The 23,741-nt window shown below is 42.5% G+C and overlaps 1 protein-coding gene and 2 long non-coding RNA genes across 6 annotated transcripts in view; 1 reads left to right on the top strand and 2 right to left on the bottom strand.

Annotated features, from left to right (window-relative positions):
- The window catches only part of LOC137082543 (uncharacterized), a 28,018-nt gene extending 22,096 nt beyond the window's left edge, over window positions 1-5,922 (bottom strand). The window contains exon 1 of the long non-coding RNA XR_010906360.1: window positions 5,836-5,922. This is a non-coding gene — a long non-coding RNA (uncharacterized lncRNA). The remainder of the gene's footprint in view (window positions 1-5,835) is intronic.
- LOC137082536 (raftlin-like) overlaps window positions 1-23,741 on the top strand; it is a 176,352-nt gene that overhangs the window by 76,951 nt on the left and 75,660 nt on the right. The window contains exons 4-5 of one of the 3 annotated variants that reach the window (XM_067447778.1): window positions 17,169-17,277; window positions 22,018-22,399. In XM_067447778.1, coding sequence (XP_067303879.1) covers window positions 17,169-17,277; window positions 22,018-22,399 — 491 coding nt within the window. Of the gene's footprint in view, window positions 1-17,168; window positions 17,278-22,014; window positions 22,400-23,741 lie in introns of all 3 variants that reach the window. The other 2 variants (XM_067447779.1, XM_067447777.1) reach the window with 2 other exon arrangements.
- Window positions 8,878-23,741, bottom strand: part of LOC137082541 (uncharacterized) — an 89,019-nt gene continuing 74,155 nt past the window's right edge. The window contains exons 3-4 of one of the 2 annotated variants that reach the window (XR_010906357.1): window positions 14,944-15,308; window positions 8,878-9,120 (exon numbers count right to left, since the gene is read on the bottom strand). This is a non-coding gene — a long non-coding RNA (uncharacterized lncRNA). Of the gene's footprint in view, window positions 9,121-9,171; window positions 9,205-14,943; window positions 15,309-23,741 lie in introns of those variants that run through there. The other variant, XR_010906358.1, reaches the window with a different exon arrangement.

Genomic DNA, 23,741 nt, shown 5'->3' with positions numbered 1-23,741 from the left:
CGACTTACATTGCATTCAAGGTACACATTTTACATCTTTGTCAATTCTTGCTTTCCCTGGGAATCAAACCCATGACCTTGGCGTTGCTAAAAAGCAGCCGTCACTGGACTCTAGAGCAGTGAGACGTGTTCTCTGAGCGACCAATCACGCTTCTCTATCTGACAATCCCATGGACGAGTCTGGGTTTGGCGGTTGCCAGGAGAACAGGACTTGCCTGACTGCATTGTGCCAAGTGTAAAGTTTGGTGGTGGGGGGATTATAGGGTGGCCTTTTTTCTGGGGTTGAGCTTGACCCCTTAGTTCCAGTAAAATAAACTCTTAATGCTTCAGCATACCAATACATTTTGGATAATTTCATGCTCCCAACTTTGTGGGATCAGTTTGTGGACGGCCCCTTCCTGTCCCAACATGACTGCGCTCCAGTGCACAAAGCGTCGGTCCATAAAGACATGGATGAGGAGTTTGGTGTGGAGGAACTGGACTGGCCTGCACAGAGTCCTGAGCTCAACCCGATAGAACAGCTTTGGGATGAATTAGAGCGGAGACTGAGAGCCAGGCCTTCTCGTCCAACATCAGTGCCTGACCTCACAAATGAGCTTCTAGAAGAATGGGCAAAAATCCCCATAAACACACTCCTAAACCTTGAGGAAAGCCTTCCCAGAAGAGCTGGAGCTGTTAGAGCTGCAAAGGGTGGACCGACTCCATATTAAACCCACAGGATTAACAATAGGATGCCATAATCTTTTGGCAGTATAGTGTATGTAGCATTGATAATCCTCATATTAGAATGATTAGTGAAGGATCATGTGACACTGAAGACTGGAGTAATGATGATAAATTCAGCTTTGATCACAGGAATAAATTACACTTATTATATATTACTATATATTGTCACAGAAAAAAAGCTGATTTTTAAATTGTAAAAATATTTAAAAACATTTTACTGTGTTTTTGATCAGATAAATGCAGCCTAGGTGAGCAGAAGAAACTTAATAAAAAAATTCTTACTGACCCCAAACTTTTGAACGTTAGTTTCTGAGCAAGTCTGTCCTCTTTGCAACCAATTTCCACTCTATTAAATGTCAAAACCTGCGATTGGTTGTTGTGTATGTCAATCACACAGTGGTCAGTATAAGCTGCTCCCTGAACTAAACTTCATAGTTAGCCCCAAGTCTCTCTGCTCGAGACCAACACAGTCTGTCACACAGAGTTGGTGAATGTTGAAGAACGGTTCGATAATCCTCAGGAAAAACAAGTCAAAGTCACATCCACCCCCTGCCTGGAGCGCTGCTGGACCGCCAACACACAGAGTCCAGACCAGCCCGGCTGCGGTGGCTGCATAAAGGGCACTGAGCAGGAGACACCAGGCTCTCTCTCACACACACACACACACACACACACACACACACTCACACACTCGCTCGCTCGCACGCTCCCTCACTCACTCAGTCACTCGCACGCTCCCTCACACACACACACACACACCCACCCAGTCACTCGCTTACACACACACTCACTCACTCACACACTCACTCACACACTCACTCACTCACTCACTCACTCACTCGCACGCTCCCTCACACACACACACACACACACACACACCCAGTCACTCGCTTACACACACACACACCCACTCACACACCCACTCACTCACTCACACTCACTCACTCACTCACTCACTCACTCACTCACACTCACTTATGGATTAAACAAGATACTCTGTGGGCCATGAAACTTGTAATAATGACCAAAAACGCTGGCCAATTTCATGTTTATGGTCACTTAAGATGATAACTGACTATGTTTATGATGATACTCGACAGTTTTGTGTGAATGTTTGCACGCTGTGAGAAACTTGGGCGCGCGTTCATATCAGCCGATAAAATCAGCAGACCAATAAACCGGTCGGGCTCTAGTAATATTCCTCCCTTCAGACCCATTTGTATAAACCTTACATACAACATGATACAGACAAAACATATTTTATATTTATCTAGTGGAAACAGCCGAAACTGTCTGCAGGGTGCTAGAGCACACAGGGCCTGAGTTACACACTTTTAAATAGCGCCTCTTTTTTGAAGCCCCTTTTTTTCAGCATTGTCTTCTCTTCCGCATGTGTTTTCAAACCTCAAATAAAGATTCAAACGCTTAGGCCGGAGACACACTGCAAGCGTGGCGTTTCTGCTGCGTGTCAGCCGCGGGGCGGCTGCCTGGCATTTTCTCTGCCTTTGCACACCAGAAGCGTGTCTGACGCAGCGCTGCTGCTGCTGGGAAGCCCTATACTTCATGTTAAATATAAATATATTGCCTATTGATACAGCAAAGACAACGTCGGCAGTAGCCTATTGACCATACATATATATGGCATTGACGGCAAAATAGGCTACAGAATATTTCGTTCTGTATTGACAGGTTTAATATTTCAAAACGATAATTATGTTGTTTTTTGTTATTACAAGTAGGCCTATATCTGCATTTATGTTAACCTAAAGACTTTCACACATGAAAATGTCATTTATTAATATGTATTTGTGTCAAAATGGCATATAAACTCCATTTCCTATGCTGTTTTGCCTAGAAACGCTTCCAACACGCTCGCGTGTCGCGTGAAAAATAGGCGACTCTTCTATTTGAAGCATGCACGCGTTTTCCGCGCGGCTCGGACCGCGCGTGAGCCGCGCAGCTTACGCAGGCAGTATGCAAGCGCTAACCGGTTAACATGGGAGCCGAAATAAAAACCGACACGCCACGCAGCCGAGACGCTCACGACACGCTTGCAGTGTGTCCCCGGCCTTATGAATCAGCGTATTGATTCATGATTCGGATCGCGTGTCAAACTACTGAAAGCACGTGACAATGGTGATCCGAATCATGAATCAATCCGCTGATTCATAACCGTTTGAATCTTTATTTGAGGATTGAAAACAAACCCGGAAGAGAAGACAATGCTGAATAAAGTCGTAGTTTTTGTTATTTTTGGACCCAAATGTATTTCGGATGCTTCAAGAGACTCTAATTAACCCACTGATGTCTCATATGGACTACTGTGATGATGTTTTTATTCCCTTTCTGGACATGGACAGTATAGTGTGCATACACTTGCATACGCTCTCGGACTAAATATAAAATATCTTAAACTGTGTGTGAAGATGAACGGATGAAAGGTGTGGAACGACATTAGGGGGAGGAGTTAATGGCATCAATTTCATTTTTGGATGAATTAACCCTTTAAGGTTTAATGCAAACTCTAAGAGGGAAAACCCCTCTCCATTACCGTTGATCTTTTGGCTCCTCTTCCTTTATGTAATGCTCCAGTTGAAGCGGCGCTGGATCCGTAAGCCGTACTGTAACATTACACAGTTCAGCGCCCGTCAGGATCAACTCTTGGCACATTTCTCATCTTAATGTGTCATGCACTGAAAAGCAGGAATGTTCACGCAAAAACTCATTATTGAAGTCATATACACACTCCATCGCTCATCTTAAAGGAACAGTTGACACGGTTATTTACTCAACCACCTTTTGTTTCAAGCCATATAATGCCATCAGTTGAACACAAAATGATACGTTTGAAGGAATATAGACACTAATAGTTGACGCAAATGTCAAATAAATTATCATGTACTTTTATAGAAATATTTATATATTCATTAAAATTGCTTAAAAATGTGTTTTAATTTAATCATAAAGATTCATTGTGATGTAGACAAACTTAAATTAAAACTCAGAATTGTTGAGGTAAATACAATAAAACACTATACATTAAAAAACGTTGACAATAAATAATAAACAACAATTTAGGCAGATATTTACCCTTTGTGCTCACAAAGACTGCATTTATTTGATCAAAAATACAGTGAAATTGTAAAATATTATTCCAGTGTGAATCATCTGTTTTCTATGTGAATATATAGTAAAGTGTAATTTATTCCTGTGATCAAAGCTGAGTTTATCATCATTACTCCAGTCTTCAGTGTCACATGATCCTTCACTAATCATTCTCAGATGAGGATCTGATGAAGTCTTTGTAACATTATAATGTCTTAACTGTCCCTTTCGATCAAAATGTCTTCATATATATATTTAAAAAAAAACGTATTTATCCCAAATTTTTAAACGAGGGCCTGTTCACTCCGGGACGATTTTCGCGCTTGTTTATTGCCAACCTTTAATATCTTAGGTTTGTTTTTTTGTTTTAATGCTCCCTGGTCAAAATGAAAATGATGTCATTAATTTCTCACCCTAATGTCGTTGGACAGCCGTCAGACCTCCGTTCATCTTCACACACAGATGAAGATATTAGTGTTGAAATCCGATGGCTCAGAAAGGCCTTCATTGACACCAATGTCATTTCCTCTCTCAAGACCCATAAAGGCACTAAAGACGTCTTTACAAAGCCCATCTCACTACAGCGGCTCTACAATCATTGATGAAGACACAAGAATAGTTTTTGTCCGCAAAAAACTAAATATCGACTTATATAGTGATGGGCCGATTTCAAAACAAAGTTTTGAACGTTATGAATCAGTGAATCAATTCATGATTCGGATCACATGTCAAACTGCTGAAATCACGTGACATTGGCGATCCAAATCATGAATCGATTCACTGACTCATGAAAACGTTGAAGACCCCTGCTTTAGATCATGGAATTTAAGGGTAAAAAAATATATTATCCTAATAAATTTTTTTATAAATAGTAAATAAACATTTTCCCTTGTGAAGCGGCTTTAAGACTCGTCATTCTGGGTTGGCCTTTATATGTGCACCAGAACAGGGGATCGCGGCTTTGAGATCGAGTCCATTTGGGCTTATTCTTCCAAACTGTCAGTAGTTGACAGGAAAACACTGTAACGCCTCAAATGGTGCGTTTTTTCACCTGTGGATAACCGCTCTATGTGTGAAGAACGACTTTCACCTCGTCACGCAAAACATACAAGACAACAGCACAATTGAGTAAAATGTTGGTGACATTCATTATCATGTAAACATAATGGCCGATATATTCCATTACAAAAAATGACTGAGGTCATGTACATATATTGTGCGATATATTGATTATTGCGACAGGCTGCCATGTTAGTTTGTGCCACAAAGAATCGGATCTGTCAGATTTACATCAGGTAACTTCATCGTAGCCTCACGAAATACGTGAAAGAAAGTGACCACTGAACTGAGAGAAGAATAGATTAAACAATATAGTTACTTTATACTGTGTATCTGATATAAATAAGGCACATAGTCAAATTATAACTGAAAGGATTGTAAATTGTGGTTTCCACAGACATCAGTGTGTGTGTATGTTGCTTGTTCATATGTGTATTTAAATGTCTGGAGCCTAAAATAAACATTATGTAGTTGAAAACGTTGAATAGTCTCTGGCTTGGCTAAAGTGCAAACGCATGTTTGAATTTAAGTGTCACCGAAATCTGCGTTCTGATTCGGTCAGGTTACATACTGGTTATATAGGTACTGGTGCCATTCTGGCACTCGGTTTCAGTACCCAACCCTAGTTGCAGTCGACTTGTATTGTTATTTTTTTGGGGAGTTTTTGTCCTTTTTGTGGGTTGATGGAGAAAAAAAGCAGTGTGAATATTCTTCTGAAGGTCCTATTTTCGTTCCAATGAAGAAAGAAAGACATTAGAGCGAGTAAATAATGATAACATTTGTTTCATCCATAGAGTAGGCATGTGTTGCTCATTGTGCAGACTTATGTTAGTCTTCAAGAGACCAAGAGCAAAACAAGGCGCAAGAAGATCAGACTGGGATTCTGTCACGTGTGTGTTGATGTGCGCGTGTTGGGAGGAATCATAGTATCGAGGCGGCTGCCAACCTTTGATGGCTTCAGAAAAGCTGCCTTGCTTTATCTTTGGCGTCTGTCACTGTGGAGACAGTTGCTCGCATCAGCAGCGGCCCTGAGGGATAAACCTGTGGGAAAAAAGAAAGAGAAAGGCGATATCAAACAGGGCACAGCTCTACTCCTCCCCTGCCAATCCCACAAATCACGGAGGAGAGGGAGGAAAAGTGCAGATGAAAGAAAACCTTCATGTAGCCATTTCTCACTCTCCAAAAACAAACAGACCCAAAAACGTCCAGAGGAGAAGACAAGAGAGCAGGAGAGGGGATGAGGAGGAAGAACCGGAACAAACTGAGAGATGAAAGGAGGATCTGTGGGGGGGGAAAAACAGCTAGAAGCAACTTTTGATGGTCCAAACTGGTCATTCCCTGGTTTAGATTTGGGTTAAGCTAATTCAATCCTTCCAGAGGTGAATTTTATTAAACAGATTCCTAATAAAAGAATAAATACAAGAATAAAACAGACACAAATTAGAAAAAGTAGACAGGATACTATACATCAGGCATAACATTATGAATATCACTGATTATCTCTTCATCTCCTGTTAGTATGTGGGATATATTAGGCAGCAAGTGAACATTTTGTCCTCAGAGTTGATGTGTTAGAAGCAGGAAAAATGGGCAAGCGTAAGGATTTGAGTGAGTTTGACAAGGGCCAGATTGTGACGGCTAGACGACTGGGTCAGAGCATCTCCAAAACTGCAGCTCTTGTGGGCTGTTCCCGGTCTGCAGTGGTCAGTATCTATCAAAAGTGCTCCAAGGAAGGACCAGTGGAGAACCGGCCACAGGGTCATGGGCGGCCAAGGCTCATTGATGCACGTGGGGAGCGAAGGCTGGCCCGTGGGGTCCGATCAAACAGACGAGCTACTGGAGCTCAAACTGCTCCAGAAGTTAATGCTGGTTCTGATAGAAAGGTGATCAGTTTAATGTGATTTCATGCATTCTGCCAATGGATTATTTACACTGTTAAAGAGTTGATTCTCATGCTAAACATAGACCATAAACATGAAGTTTCAAAACACATGTTGGACGTACAGTATGATGGAGTATTTCTGTGCCAAATACACTCCTTCAGGATTCAAACAAGTTTCATAAAGTATTTTTTTTATTATGGCCCTGTATGACGTCATAAAGGAAGGGGTTTCCTTGTATGTGCACTTCCCCGGATATAACACACACACACACACACACACACACCAACCAGAGCAAGAACGCGTCAATCATTGAGCTTGGTTCAGGTTACGGGAGCCGTCAGTGTTTAGGCACGAGATCAACAATGTGTGTTTCTGGTGTGAGGGAAAGATCACCTTGTTCAGCTTCCCAAATAACCAGCGTTAAGGGAACAGTGGATGCAGGTTGTGTTTCCAGAGATCTGTATGTGTGTGTGTGTGTGTGTTCCTGGTCATGAGTGGAAACCGCAGGCGGAGTGAAACTGCATCAGATGTGTGTTTTGTTGGCAATCAGCTCACAAGTGCATATAATCTGAACAACACCAGCGTATAGAGAATCAAGAGTTATCCAGGAATAATGTGTGTAAGTGTGTGTGTGTGTGTGTGTGTGTGTGTGTCTTTAGCTCCGCCCACTGCACGCCTCCACAGACTCGGCTGTTTTCAGAAAGAATCGGTTCAGTGTATCCATCTTTTATAAATATGATAAACTAAAGACTCTTGTGAGATATGAAGGATCAACACGACTCTATATATACTCAAGATTAACACGACACTGGCAGAAACTGTGTGTGTTATGGACCCTTTAAGCACCATAAGTATTTTCGGTAACATTTTAGTTTAGGGCTCAATTCTCACTATTAACTAGTTGCTTATTATCCTGCGTAATAGTATGACATTGGCTGTTAATTAGTACTTATAAAGAACATGTTAATGCATTACCATAATCTGCATTCCTTAATCCAAACCAATACCTAAACTTAACATCAACCTTACTAACTATTAATAAGCATTAAATAGGAGTTTATTGAAGCATTGTTAATAGTAAACGTGTTCGTGTTACCAACACTACTAAATATCCAACTTTACATTATTTACATTAAAACATTATATAACACTTAATTTTAGCATTTACTCTCCCTTTTGTGTCATAGCAAAGCATGCTGGGAAATAGGAATCCCAGCCCAGTTTAGGTTAAGTTTAAGTTTGTCTAAATAAAGTTCATAAAACTCAAAAACGATTACTTAAAATGAGTCCATTTTGAGAACTCAAAAGAAAAGGAAAGTTCTAAATACTCATAAAAGTTAATTTGATTGAACTTAATTTAAGTTGTCTCTACTCAAACCAGTTCATTATTTTGAGCGTTAGGGTTTAAGATGGGATGGAGCTCATTCGATTACATGTAAACAGTGTTTAATATTCACCCGGAGTCTCTGGATCCAGGCCCAGCTCTCCCACATCAGGATTAGCCGCTGTGTGTGTGTGGAGCTCGTGCATTTTTTACCTACCAAAATTCTCCCTGATCAGACGGTGCACCACTAATGGGAGCTCCTCTGGACCTGCGCAGATGCAAACATCACAACTGTGAACGAGCACCATGGGATTAGTCAAAAAAAGCGATTTGCCGGGCATTACTCAGAATCTGGTGACATGTAGCTGACTGTGTTTATAATTTCAAATGTCAACTGTCAAGCACCCCATGTTCAATTTTAGTTACAGTTCCACTCCAGCGACGAGGGTGGGTGATTTATGCATCATTTTTTGATAATTGCAGAGCACCTCGCGGGGGTACCGGCACGGACCAGAAACCATTAGGGCCGATATGCTTGAGCAACATTATTCATGGCTCGGTAAATAAGCTGACATCAAGAAAGATGTGATACATTATTAATGCAGTGATTAAAGATTGGGATACATGTGTTTGATGGAAGGTTGTTGTCATGGCAATGGCACCACACGCAGCTGGATATCGCCTGCAGACCCGGAAGCGCCGAATCTGACAGCGCTAGTGATATCGCATTCCTGAGGGCAAAGATAGTGATGAAAACACACACACACACACACACACACACACACACACACACAGAAACTTAGACTATCCACAGGCGCTTGCCAACAGTGCAACCCAGCTGTGTCTAACAGAAACCTTTGAGCGAACTGAATCTAGATCAGTGCTGCTTTAAGCCTTTTATTCCCAGAAGCAGCACTTCTATGTGCAAGCGGCTGGATCTCTGCTGTCGAAGTTTAACCCGCTTTCACAAACAGCCTCGGCACTGCCAAACACCGTGCATCGCTGTTCTGCAGGTGCATTAAGCCTGTAGGAAAGAAATGTAATGCCTTTATATGAATAGTTCATCCACAATCGAGAAGACTTTATTTACTCATGCTGGTGTATTGTTCTGTGGAGCACAAAGAAAAATCGTTATGCGGTTCTTTTGAATGCAACACTTCATGGTAAACGCATCTGCAAAGCTCAAATAGAGCAATGCATACTGTATATTCCAGCATACAGGAATTAAACAGGATGCAAATAAATCAATTGTTTCTCACATGCAATGAGACTAAATGCAAAGCAAATGTAGTGGACTCACTTTATATTAGGTGGCCTTAACTACTATGTACTAACATTTTAATTAATCATTTGATACAATGCACTTATTTTATACATGCATGTTTTTATATTGTACTTACTTTAAAAAAAATACCTGCATGTAATTACATCTGTAATTAATTTCTGTAGTTACATTTATAATTACACTGCTGACACCTTATCTTATCCATAAACTTACCCACACTAGAACACCTGTCCCTTAGCCTAGATATCTAGACGCACCCTAGCGGCAGCAAATTTAATCTGCCCGCGAGTGTCGTCTAGGAACTCTCAATACACTTCTGAGCTGTAAACGCCAAACTCTTGCCGGGCCAATCACTTCGTGTATAGAGTCGGTGGGCGGGGCCTTAATGATGACGGCCAAATTGCATTTGCGTGCTTCTAGTAAACACAGAAACTGGCAAACGGCGGCGGTCTTTCGAATCAGCTTTGACCGCGACTCTGGAAGACTTGGAGTTAAGCTTTTCTCTGAGAAAAGAACGGCACTGAAGTCATTCTTGAAAAGGGAAGATGTGTTCAGAGTTTTGCCGACCGGATACGGCGAATGTTTAATCTGTCAGCGAGCTCTGCTTCACCTTCGTTGCTCTGGTTGGTGTAGCGCTATCCTATCGCGTGCAGAGGGAGTTTGAAAGACAGCCGTTTATCCGCCCCTCGGATTGAGCTGTCAATGGTGAGTTTCCAGACCAAACATCTTGTTGTGGGTCTGGCTTGTAAGGCTACCTGTCCCTAACTCTACCCTTAAACTGACCCACACCACCCCACCTGTCCCTAACTCTACCCTTAAACTGACCCACACCACCACACCTGTCCCTAACTCTACCTTTAAACTGACCCACACCACCCCACCTGTCCTTAACTCTACCCTTAAACTGACCCACAACACCCCACCTGTCCCTAACTCTACCCTTAAACTGACCCAATCCACCCCACCTGTCCCTAACTCTACCCTTAAACTGACCCAATCCACCCCACCTGTCCCTAACTCTACCCTTAAACTGACCCACACCACCACACCTGTCCCTAACTCTACCTTTAAACTGACCCACACCACCCCACCTGTCCCTAACTCTACCCTTAAACTGACCCACAACACCCCACCTGTCCCTAACTCTACCCTTAAACTGACCCAATCCACCCCACCTGTCCATAACTCTACCCTTAAACTAACCCACACCACCACACCTGTCCCTAACTCTACCCTTAAACTAACCCACACCACCACACCTGTCCATAACTCTACCCTTAAACTGACCCACACATCACCAAACCTGTCCCTAACTCTACCCTTAAACTAACCCACACCACCACACCTGTCCATAACTCTACCCTTAAACTAACCCACACCACCACACCTGTCCCTAACTCTACCCTTAATCTAGCCCACACCACCACACCTGTCCATAACTTTACCCTTAAACTAACCCACACCACCACACCTGTCCCTAACTCTACCCTTAAACTAACCTACACCTGTCTCTAACTTTACCCTTAAACTAACCCACTAACCCCTTAAACTAACCCACACCACCACACCTGTCCCTAACTCTACCCTTAAACTAACCCACTAACCCCTTAAACTAACCCACACCACCACACCTGTCCCTAACTCTACCCTTAAACTGACCCACACCACCACACCTGTCCATAACTCTACCCTTAAACTAACCCACACCACCACACCTGTCCATAACTCTACCCTTAAACTAACCCACACCACCACACCTGTCCATAACTCTACCCTTAAACTAACCCACACCACCACACCTGTCCATAACTCTACCTTTAAACTAACCCACACTACCACAGCAGTCCATAACTTTACCCTTAAACTGACCCACACCACCACACCTATCCATAACTCTACCCTTAAACTGACCCACACCACCACACCTGACCCTAACTCTACCCTTAAACTAACCCACACCACCACACCTGTCCATAACTCTACCCTTAAACTAACCCACACCACCACACCAGTCCATAACTTTACCCTTAAACTGACCCACACCACCACACCTGTCTCTAACTCTACCCTTAAACGAACCCACACCACCACACCTGTCCATAACTCTACCCTTAAACTAACCCACACCACCACACCAGTCCATAACTTTACCCTTAAACTGACCCAATCCACAACACCTGTCCATAACTCTACCCTTAAACTGACCCACACCACCACACCTGTCCATAACTCTACCCTTAAACTAACCCACGCCACCACACCTGTCCCTAACTTTACCCTTAAACTGACCCACACCACCACACCTGTCCATAACTCTACCCTTAAACTAACCCACACCACCACACCTATCCATAACTCTACCCTTAAACTGACCCACATCACCACATCTGTCCATAACTCTACCCTTAAACTGACCCACACATCACCACACCTGTCCCTATCTCTACCCTTAAACTAACCCACACCACCGCACCTGTCCCTAACTCTACCCTTAAACTGACCCACACCACCACACCTGTCCATAACTCTACCCTTAAACTAACCCACACCACCACACCTGTCCAGAACTCTACCCTTAAACTAACCCACACCACCACACCTGTCCCTAACTCTACCCTTAAACTGACCCACACCACCACACCTGTCCATAACTCTACCCTTAAACTGACCCACACCACCACACCTGTCCCTAACTTTACCCTTAAACTAACCCACACCACCACATCTGTCCATAACTCTACCCTTAAACTGACCCACACTACCACACCTGTCCATAACTCTACCCTTAAACTGACCCACACCACCACACCTGTCCATAACTCTACCCTTAAACTAACCCACACCACCACACCTGTCCCTAACTCTACCCTTAAACTGACCCACACCACCACACCTGTCCATAACTCTACCCTTAAACTGACCCACACCACCACACCTGTCCATAACTCTACCCTTAAACTAACCCACACCACCACACCTGTCTCTAACTCTACCCTTAAACTGACCCACACCACCACACCTGTCCCTAACTCTACCCTTAAACTGACCCACACCACCACACCAGTCCATAACTTTACCCTTAAACTGACCCACACCACCACACCAGTCCATAACTCTACCCTTAAACTGACCCACACCACCACACCTGTCCATAACTCTACCCTTAAACTGACCCACACCAACACACCTGTCCATAACTCTACCCTTAAACTAACCCACACCACCACACCTGTCCATAACTCTACCCTTAAACTGACACACACCACCACACCTGTCCATAACTCTACCCTTAAACTGACACACACCACCACACCTGTCCATAACTCTACCCTTAAACTAACACACACCACCACACCTGTCCATAACTTTACCCTTAAACTAACCCACACCACCACATCTGTCCATAACTCTACCCTTAAACTAACACACACCACCACACCTGTCCATAACTTTACCCTTAAACTAACCCACACCACCACACCTGTCCATAACTTTACCCTTAAACTAACCCACACCACCACATCTGTCCATAACTCTACCCTTAAACTAACCCACACCACCACACCTGTCCATAACTTTACCCTTAAACTAACCCACACCACCACACCTGTCCATAACTCTACCCTTAAACTGACCCACACATCACCACACCTGTTTCTAACTCTACCCTTAAACTAACCCACACCACCACATCTGTCCATAACTCTACCCTTAAACTGACCCACACATCACCACACCTGTTTCTAACTACCCTTAAACTAACCCACACCAACACATCTGTCCATAACTGTACCCTTAAACTGACCCACACCACCACACCTGACCCTAACTCTACCCTTAAACTAACCCACACCACCACATCTGTCCATAACTCTACCCTTAAACTAACCCACACCACCACACCTGTCCATAACTTTACCCTTAAACTAACCCACACCACCACACCTGTCCATAACTCTACCCTTAAACTGACCCACACATCACCACACCTGTCCCTAACTCTACCCTTAAACTAACCCACACCACCACATCTGTCCATAACTCTACCCTTAAACTGACCCACACCACCACACCTGTCCATTACTCTACCCTTAAACTGACCCACACCACCACACCTGACCCTAACTCTACCCTTAAACTAACCCACACCACCACATCTGTCCATAACTCTACCCATAAACTAACCCACACCACCACACCTGTCCATAACTCTACCCTTAAACTAACCCACACCACCACACCTGTCCATAACTCTACCCTTAAACTAACCCACACCACCACACCAGTCCATAACTCTACCCTTAAACTGACCCACACCACCACACCTGTCCATAACTCTACCCTTAAACTGACCCACACCAACACACCTGTCCATAACTCTACCCTTAAACTAACCCACACCACCACATCTGTCCATAACTCTACCCTTAAACTAACCCACACCACCACACCTGTCCATAACTTTACCCTTAAACTAACCCACACCACCACACCTGTCCCTAACTTTACCCTTAAACTAACCCACATCACCACACCTGTCCCTAACTCTACCCTTAAACTAACCCACACCACCACACCTGTCCCTAACTCTACCCTTAAACTAACCCACACCACCACACCTGTCCATAACTCTACCCTTAAACTGACCCACACCACCACATCTGTCCATAACTCTACCCTTAAACTAACACACACCACCACACCTGTCCATAACTCTACCCTTAAACTGACCCACACCACCACATCTGTCCATAACTCTACCCTTAAACTAACCCACACCACCACACCTGTCCATAACTCTACCCTTAAACTGACCCACACCACCACATCTGTCCATAACTCTACCCTTAAACTGACCCACACCACCACACCAGTCCATAACTCTACCCTTAAACTGACCCACACCACCACACCAGTCCATAACTTTACCCGTATCCCACCTCAATAACCTCAAATGTTTTGCATTACAATATGAACACGATAAGTACATTGTACTTAGTTTTAATGTAAGTACAAAGTAGTAAAGGCCAACTAATATAAAGTGGGTCCAATGCAGGGTTCCCACTTTTCCTGGAAAACACATGGAAAATTAGAGATACTGGAAAATCTTGTCCTGGAAATGTAATTTTTTTTAAGTTCCTTGGCCTGAGGTGTAATGGCCGCTTCACATCGTGACTGCATTAGCACCTCAGGTGTGCATTATTTTTCAATATTTCAGTGGCCATCATCAATTATTCCTTACATAAATGTCCTTACTGTCACTTTAGATGAATTTAATGCATCTTTGCTGAATAAAACTATTAATTAATTTTTTTTACAAAATCACTTCAGGAGTTAAGTTTGCAGTGAGTGCAATTTGAAGTATAATTGGAAGCTGACTACTAGCGTTTTTTGTGTGTGTTTTATCATAAGTAATCACAGGAAGAGCAAGCTGTGCTGACCACAGATTGCTCAAATGGTGGGACATTTAGTTTTTTACATGATGAAAATCACAACGTGCCATATTTAATTGCAGAAAAAGCCTGTTCTTCATTTCTTTTATTGTTAATCACACTAAATTACCTGTAGTGTAGGCCTTTCATTCTGCTGTTCATACGCTGCTCTGATGTGTTTATCTTCATGTTAAACCCAGACTGCAGGATATAGTCAGGAACGATATGAGGGGAACGTGTTCAGGCAGCAGATGGCCGCGTGTTGGCGGGAAGTGTGAATTCATATGTATGTGTGTGTGTGTGTATGTGTATGTGTGTGACAGAGGTGAGTCAGGGCCCTGCTGCGCTGTGACTTTGTGGTTGGATCGAGCTCTGGGTTAGTGGGTTTAATCTCTGTCCCAAATGTCACACGCACACAGAAAATGGGAGGAGAAGAAGCTAGAATCAGCGGGAAGAGAGGACACGGGCCACCTCATGAGGATCTCTGTGGGATTCCTGTGGAGAGAAGCAAAACAGCTTTTGAGTTGCAGTCATTCACAATAATAAAGAGACAGTCCCGCCTCCAAACACACGCCATTGGTCGAGTCAAAACACTATTTTTTGGAATAGACCTACAAATGTATTACCTACAGTACATTGGTCAGCAGAATAAAAAAGAGGAGAATAAAAGACTATGGCTAGCAGGAGAAAACAAGAACATGTTTTTGTGAGCTGTCAATCCTCTACTGCGATACAAAATGGGATTTAAACCCATCTGACATTACAATTTGTTAAAGATATTGTAAAGCATGTTGTTTAGTTGTGATTGGAGTCAATTGTTGTATTTGTGATCTTCATCACGGCTCCTGTTAGTGGGTGGGATATATTAGGCAGCAAGTGAACATTTTGTCCTCAGAGTTGGTGTGTTAGAAGCAGGAAAAATGGGCAAGCGTAAGGATTTGAGTGAGTTTGACAAGGGCCAGATTGTGACGGCTAGACGGCTGGGTCAGAGCATCTCCAAAACTGCAGCTCTTGTGGGCTGTTCCCGGTCTGCAGTGGTCAGTATCTATCAAAAGTGCTCCAAGGAAGGACCAGTGGAGAACCGGCCACAGGGTCATGGGCGGCCAAGGCTCATTGATGCACGTGGGGAGCGAAGGCTGGCCCGTGGGGTCCGATCAAACAGACGAGCTACTGGAGCTCAAACTGCTCCAGAAGTTAATGCTGGTTCTGATAGAAAGCTGTCAGAATACACAGAGCAGCTCAGTTTGTGGCGTATGGACCAGTCAGGGTGACCTCTGACCCCTGACCCCACCGAAAGCACCAACAGTGGCACGTGAGCATCACAACTGGACCACAGATGGAAGAAGGTTGCCTGGTCTGAGGAATTACGTGTTCTTTTACATCACGTGGATGGCCGGGTGTGTGTGTGTGTGTGGCTCACCTGGGGAACACATGGCCCCAGGATGCACTATGGGAAGAAGGCGAGCCGGCGGAGGCAGTGTGATGCTTTGGGCAATGTTCTGCTGGGAAACCTTGGGTCCTCCATCCATGTGGATGTTACTTTGACACGCTTCACCTACCTAAGCATTGCTGAGACCATGTTCAGCCTTTCATGGAAACGGTATTCTGGTGTCTGTGGCTCTTCCAGCAGGATAATGCTCCTGACACAAAGCACAAATGCTTCAGGAATGGTTTGAGGAGCACAACGATGAGTTTGAACGTTGACTCGCCCTCCCCAGATCTCAATCCAATCGAGCATCTGTGGGATGTGCTGAACAAACAAGTCCGATACATGGCGGCCCCACCTCGCAACTTACTGGACTTAAAGAATCTGCTGCTAACATCTTGGTGTCAGATTACAGCACACCTTCAGGGGTCTAGTGGAGTCCATGCCTCGATGAGTCAGGGCTGTTTGGGCAGCAGAATGGGGATGTTTATATATAATCTTAATGTTTTTGAAAAAATGCTAAATGCTCTCTTATGCTCACCAAAAGTTACTTACGGTTGTCTCTGCATATTAAACTGCCACAGAAAGTATTTCAACACTGAATAAATGACGCACTTCACCTTTAACAGTGCTCAAGGAAATCACCTGAGAGAGAAAAAGCAGCACTCGAGTATAACAGCTGCTCATTTAGAGAAAATTTGTCGCCATTTTTTGCCAATAATGTGCAAAATGTTTCCAATAATAAACCTCACGAACAGATGTTCTCCGTCTTACTTACGCTTTCTTTCCTTGCCGTATAATCAGTTCGCAAAAGTGAACTTTTTCAAGTTTGTCTGTGATGTACGCTGCTCTGCACCTGTTTAAGAGTCATATGTTTGACATTAAAACTGGTGTTTCCCCTCTCTCTCTCTCTCTCGCTCTCTCTTCAGCTGGGAGAAGAATCCGGCAGACTTTGAGCCTCACCATCTAAAACTGGAGGAATGCATGTCTACGGATCAGATTCCCACTACAGAACACATCCAAGGCTACGTGAAGAAAGTAAGAAGCTCCTGTTTAGCTTCTTGTGCACAGTAGGAACATCATGAATATTCAAATCTGCTCATGTATATTAAAATGTTGACAAACATTTGTGTTAAATCATGCTAGTTAATAGTTCATCCCTGCTATTTACTACCTATAAGGTGGATATTAAATGTTTTTTTGTTTTTTTTACTGAGCTTGTAATGCATTATGGGATTGCTCCATGAAGGAGACATGCAATGCTGAGCACATTGGAAATTAATTTAATCTAGTGGAAGTGTTTGGTACTGCGCTCAAACTAAATCTTACTTAAAGCTCCACTGTGTGATATTCTCCCCCATCTAGCGGTGTAAAGGTAAATGACCATCCAGTTAATATTATTTTCTGTTCCTCTCAATTCTGATGTCGTTTTAACTCCTACGGTGGCCGATTTAGTCCAAGATTAACATGGCTATGGTGGCTATTACAATTTTGTGAAAATGGTCAAAAGTCATGGCAGTGGTTGGTCTTTTTTTTTTCATAAAAATGTCAGTAAATGCAAAACACCACATCACTATGGTATTTGTATAGAAATATTTGTAAGGAGCTTTTAAACTGTAGTAATGATGCTGAGAAAAGAAAATTCATAGAAATAAATTCCATTATATATGTATATTTCAGTTTTTACAGTTTTTTTTTAATCAAATAAATGCAGCCTTGGTGAGCAGATAAGACTTATTTCCGAAAAATCTTACAGTAAACTATCCCTCTGAGTGGAGCAATACCTCCTGGAGTCACTACACAGATCCCAGACCTGTTGCGGCGCACATCCGTCCGTGATTAATCGCAATGATCCATCACGAATACGATCCTTCCACCCATCACATCAAACTCGGAAATTATTCAGTGCCCCCTCACCGACGAAAGAGAAAAACGGCTTCTTATCTATGCAATTTCATTTGCATCATTGTTGCAAATATAATGACAGGACTCCCGGCGTCAGCATTCAATATGCATTAAACAATGCCAGTGGAAAGGACGGGCCTGTTCCCGGTTTAATTTTAGAGGAAATAACCTGCGCACCTCACAGAGAGTGATTCTGCTGGTGTGGGAGAAGGCGTCAGATGGAGATAGTGGAGGCAGGCCTCAGGCTGGCCTTTATTAAAGCAGCATAATGGAAATGGCATCATTAGCATTCCTTGACAGTTAACGATTCAATTTGGTTTGATGAGAATTCAAAGACTGGCTTCCAAACGCAAACTGACAATAAAGTGGTAGATGCTCGACTGATTTGGGATGCAGAGGGCAGTCAATGGTGGACCGCTGCCATTGTAATCAGCGCTTGCTAATTTCAAATAGCTGATGGTGTGGAAGAAAGAAAGCCGCTTCTGCAATACATTGTTTTGAACTGCATTTTATTGTTAGGGTAATGTGGCATATCAATCGGTTTTAATGTTCTGGCGATGAGGAAACAGGAAATGAATGGAACTACTTTCTCCAAATGAAACTTTTTATCTCGTTCAACAACACAATGCTTTTCAAACCCGTCGGCAGTGTGAGAGGTTTATCCGGCCGACGGCGACACCATAAAAATGTTCAAGATGTCAGAGATCAACAACTAAATTCATTATATAAAGGATTCATTATGAGTGTTGGAAACAGTTCTTAATATTTTTTCATAACCTGTGATACTTTATTAACATACTTTGATGAATAAAAAGTAAAAAATATATATAATTACAAAAGAAGTAAATGTTTTAAAAATAGAAATCTTTTGTAATGACAATAAACACTACTGGTCAGTCATTTGGGGTCAGTCATTTTTTTTTTTTTTTTTTTTTTAAATAAATCAATAATTTTATTCAGCAAGGATGTGTTAAATTGATAAAAATTTATTATAATAATAATAATAATAATAATAATGCGTTCGATTTATATAGCGCTTTTCTAGGCACTCAAAGCGCTTTACATTGAAGGGGGAATCTCCTCAAACCACCACCAATGTGCAGCACCACCTGGATGATGCGACGGCAGCCATATTGCGCCAGAATGCTCACCACACACCAGCTGATTGGTGGAGAGGAGAGGTTACACCCCTACTCTTTTTCCGAAGGACATCCTGGGATTTTTAATGACCACAGAGAGTCAGGACCTCGGTTTAACGTCTCATCCGAAGGACGGTGCTCTTTGTCAGTATAGTGTCCCCATCACTATACTGGGGCATTAGGACCCACACAGACCACAGGGTGAGCGCCCCCTGCTGGCCTCACTAACACCTCTACCAGCAGCTACCTGGTTTTCCCAGTTGGTTTCCCATCCAGGTACTGACCAGGCTCAGCCCTGCTTAGCTTCAGTGGGAAACCAGTCTTGGGCTACAGGGGGATATGGCTGCTGGTTATTGATAGTATGATAGTAAATTGATAGTAAAGGAGATTTATATTATTTGAAAATCTGTTTTTATTTGGAATAAATGCCGTTCTTTCGCCTTTTATTCCTCAGATATATTAATCATCAGAACTGTCTCCAACACTCCTAATGAATCCTCATCTGAGAATGATTTCTGAAGGATCATGATCACTGAAGACTGGAGGAACCATCCTGAACATTCAGCTTTATCACAGAAATAAATCAGCATTTAAAGTAGAATACATTGAAAAACAATTATTTTAAATTGTAATAATATATCACAATATATAAAAAAAATAATCTGTATTTTTGATCTAATAAATGCAGGCTTGAGGAGCAGAAGAAACTTCTTTCAAAAGCATTACAAATAGTAATGAGTCCAAACTTTTGGCCTGTAATATATATATATACATTATATGAACATTTGATTTATATATATATATATATATATATATATATAAAATCTGATTCAGTCCCTTAGGGGCGCATATACACGTGTGTATATTAGGGATGGCACAATACTCTATATAGTATTGAACCGTTCGGTACGGCGCGCTGATGAATTGCGTGTTTTTCACTTTTGCATTTTATTAATTATTTCCATTTCTCTCCGTTTTAAATATTTCTCTCAGTTTATTTCGGCTCTTTCTGAGTGTGCCTGTGAGTCTACGCGCTGATATGAGCAAATATCCAATCATATGCACTAAAGTTAGCGGGTGTTAGCCGCGTTATTAAGCCTTGCCGGTTAAACATTTCATTCTCGTTTTGCGTTGAGCGCGCGCACTAAACGTCTGTCAAACACACGTGATTACTGGACAGTCTTACTGCGCTAATACTGACAAATACACACAAGGTTAACTTATAAACAGTCAGTTATGTCTAAAGTAAAAGTAAAATCGCGTGTATATGAGATGCGAGCAGGTCTTCAACTGACAGCAGCAGCCTAGTCCTTAAAGGGACAGTTCACCTCTAAAATTATGTTAATAAAAAAAAAAAAAAGACCTTTAATACAGTAGCTTTTAATAAATGTTGTATATTCAAGACTATGTAGTTTTTATTTAAGCCTACATTTATTCATTAAATTTCATACTTAAATGCTGATGTACATCTCAGCTTCCACTGTAAATCTTTTTGTATATTTATTTTATATTATACAATACACTGGGGATGTGTACAAGGGTTTTTTTTAAGTAAAGTTTTAAGTTTAAGTAAGGGTTTAAGTCTTTTAAGTAAAATAAAGAAAGAGTATTGCAATAAAAACATTTTTTAAAACATCTTTTCTGTTCCTGTCACCTAAGAATAGAAGAGCAAAAAAACCAAACCTAGCTCGCAAAAATAGGTTTTGGACAAAATTCAAAATGGTGGAAATGAAATCGGATATGTACGTTTGGTTCGTCTTGACCTAAGGACTACAATGATACGAGTCAAACGGTCTCGGAGTTATGAGCAGTTTCTATGAGTGTTTTTGAGCGCTGTAGTGATTTGGCCAATCAGGGTCATACCTTCTCATTCTCTCCAAATTGAGGCCTACCATCTGGCCAAGTTTCAAGTCTCTATGTTGGCCTTACAGTTTGGGCTGTACGATCAGTTTTACGGAGGAAGAATAATAATGAAAATCTTCATGCTTGAACCCCTAATAATATGTAAATATTCATTGATAATTCAGAGCTGAAATTCTGTCTTGTGTGAGAAGGCTTTTCATATGTTAATAACTCTGGTTACGTGATGTTTTGTTCTCTGAGCACATGGGAAAGATGGCTTAAGGATTTAAAGTTGTCCTTGGCTTTCCTTATTGTCGGCTACTGTAAACAATCTCATTGTTCCCGCAGAATAAACATGGAAACTCGTGTCGGTCAAACTGGCATTGATTTTCAGAGCAAAATAGATCGTCTATAGCCCTATTCGGACGGTAATTGTTTCTCGTGGGGTCATCAGGTATTTTCATCATTTACAGGAGCTAGTCTGTGATTTTATTGCTGCCTGAATCCAGAATGTCAGTGTTTTTCTCCCTCCACCCGCATAAAAATCACCGACTGAATTACCTCCTGTTTTTAGACGAACACCAAGGTCGTGAGGTCATATAATTGTCGTCCGAATCCATGAGTTTTCAAGAGGAGATCGCTTCAAAATTACCTGTTTATATAGTTTTTGACCTCTGCGGTAATTCGGATGCATTTTAAAGATCTAGCCTACACTTTTATTACTGATATGCTGGAAAGTTTTTACAAGAATGTTCTTTCAACATCCCTCAAAAAAGAAAGAGAAGAAAAACACGTAAACATTTGAAATGAGCCGTTATTACAGGAGTGATTATAGTGAGAAACAATTACCGTCTGAATAGGGCGTTACTCTGTTTATCTCTCTCCTCAGCAGATCCAGGATGCTGCGGATCAGGGCATCATGTTTGTGGGCTTCATCCAGGAGCCAGCTGGCCTTCGCCCACACGTGCCCCGGCACGGAGAACCAGAGGAGCCCTCCCTCTCCCTGCACTCCAGCCCCAGCTCGCTGCACGGTTCTGGGCTTACACCCAGCCCAAGTCCCCTGGAAGAGCCGGAGCTGGGAGACGAGTCTGGAGCGGAGAACGAAGGGAAAACCGGGGGAGGTGAGGCTGAGGGAGAAGGTGGAGAAGGAGATGATCTCTCTGCTGAGACATCAGCCATGTTGAAATCAGGATCTGGTGAAACACTCACACACAACAACAACGACACGGCCAGAATCAAAGACGCCGGCGAGAAAGCCAGCGGGAATAAGAGCGGTGGGTTGAGCATCTTTATCATTTGATCAAACGAAACCTCGCTAAGCTATTTTAGGACAATCAGAGTGCGCTTAAGGGTGCGTTCACACTTGTAGTTTGGTTCGTTTGGTCCGGACCAAAAAACAAAAACAAACATAATAGTCCTGGTCCGCTTAGCGTTCACACAGGCATTTTTAACAGCGAACCTAAAGTTACCAAACCAAAGGCACAGGGAGACGCTCACAACCTGATTGGTCGGCTTATATGACGTAGGAGCTCGTTTACCGAACATTCAAAACAATGCTGTGTGCGGATTACACGCGCGGGCATTTTATGCGTGTAAATATGGCATTATTTTTTACCAGAGAACTCATGAAGAGCTCATGAAATGTTCACAACATTCAAAACAACGCTGTGTGCCGGATTAAACGCGATCATTTTATGCGTGTACATGTGGCATTATTTTTACCCGCTGAGAACTCATGAAGAGCTCAGAAAATGTTCAAAACATTAAAACAGCAGGAGGATTGGCAAAGAGATGGCCGTTCTGTCGTCTGTACCTGATAATAATGGGCTACACAGGAACTTTGATGAGAAGAGCCAGGTTTGCTTTTTGTGCGTTTTCTAGCATTTTCGAAACATGCTCGTCTGACCAAATATTGATGAGGCTCTTCCTCGTTGCTCTACGTTTGCCCTCTAACGTTAAAGTTACTCATTTTGGATACACTGATCTTTCCGCGTCGTCAAATCAGCTGCATTATGCGTGGCATCTTGTGACATTACGTCCGGTTTTTGGTCCGTTTACATGTCTTTGGTCCGTGTTGCGTTCATATATCAGTCGAACCGCACCAGAGTTCGTTTGGAAGCGGACCGAGACCCGTCTTTTTAGCGGTCTCGGTCCGCTTGGTTGGTGCACACCAGGGTTCGGATGGCAGCGTTCACAGATGTTCAAATGAACCGCACTAACCGAGCAATCGCACCAGGGTTCGTTTTAATCCAACCAAACATGACAAGTGTGAACACACCCTTAGTTTCGACATACACTGCCAAAAGTTCAACAGTTTCGGTAAGATCGGTGAAGTCTCTTCTGCTCACAGAGATTGCATTTATTTCATTTAAAATACAGTTAAAACTGTAAAATTCTGAAATATGATTCCAATGTAAATAAGATAGGGATGCACGATATTATCGGCACGACATCGGAATCGGCCGATAAACGCTTAAAATATAAAAATCGGCATCGGCCGATATGAAAACATTATGCCGATATGCCTTGCCGATATGATAACGTGTTGATATGCGCCTGCAATAACTCACGTGTGCAAGGAGTGCTACAGATGAGACCATGTCAGCACTGCGGTCA

This window comes from Pseudorasbora parva, chromosome 7 (genome assembly GCF_024679245.1).
Source record: "Pseudorasbora parva isolate DD20220531a chromosome 7, ASM2467924v1, whole genome shotgun sequence".
Taxonomy (NCBI): Eukaryota; Metazoa; Chordata; class Actinopteri; order Cypriniformes; family Gobionidae; genus Pseudorasbora; species Pseudorasbora parva.
This window is presented reverse-complemented; position numbering and strand designations above follow the sequence as displayed.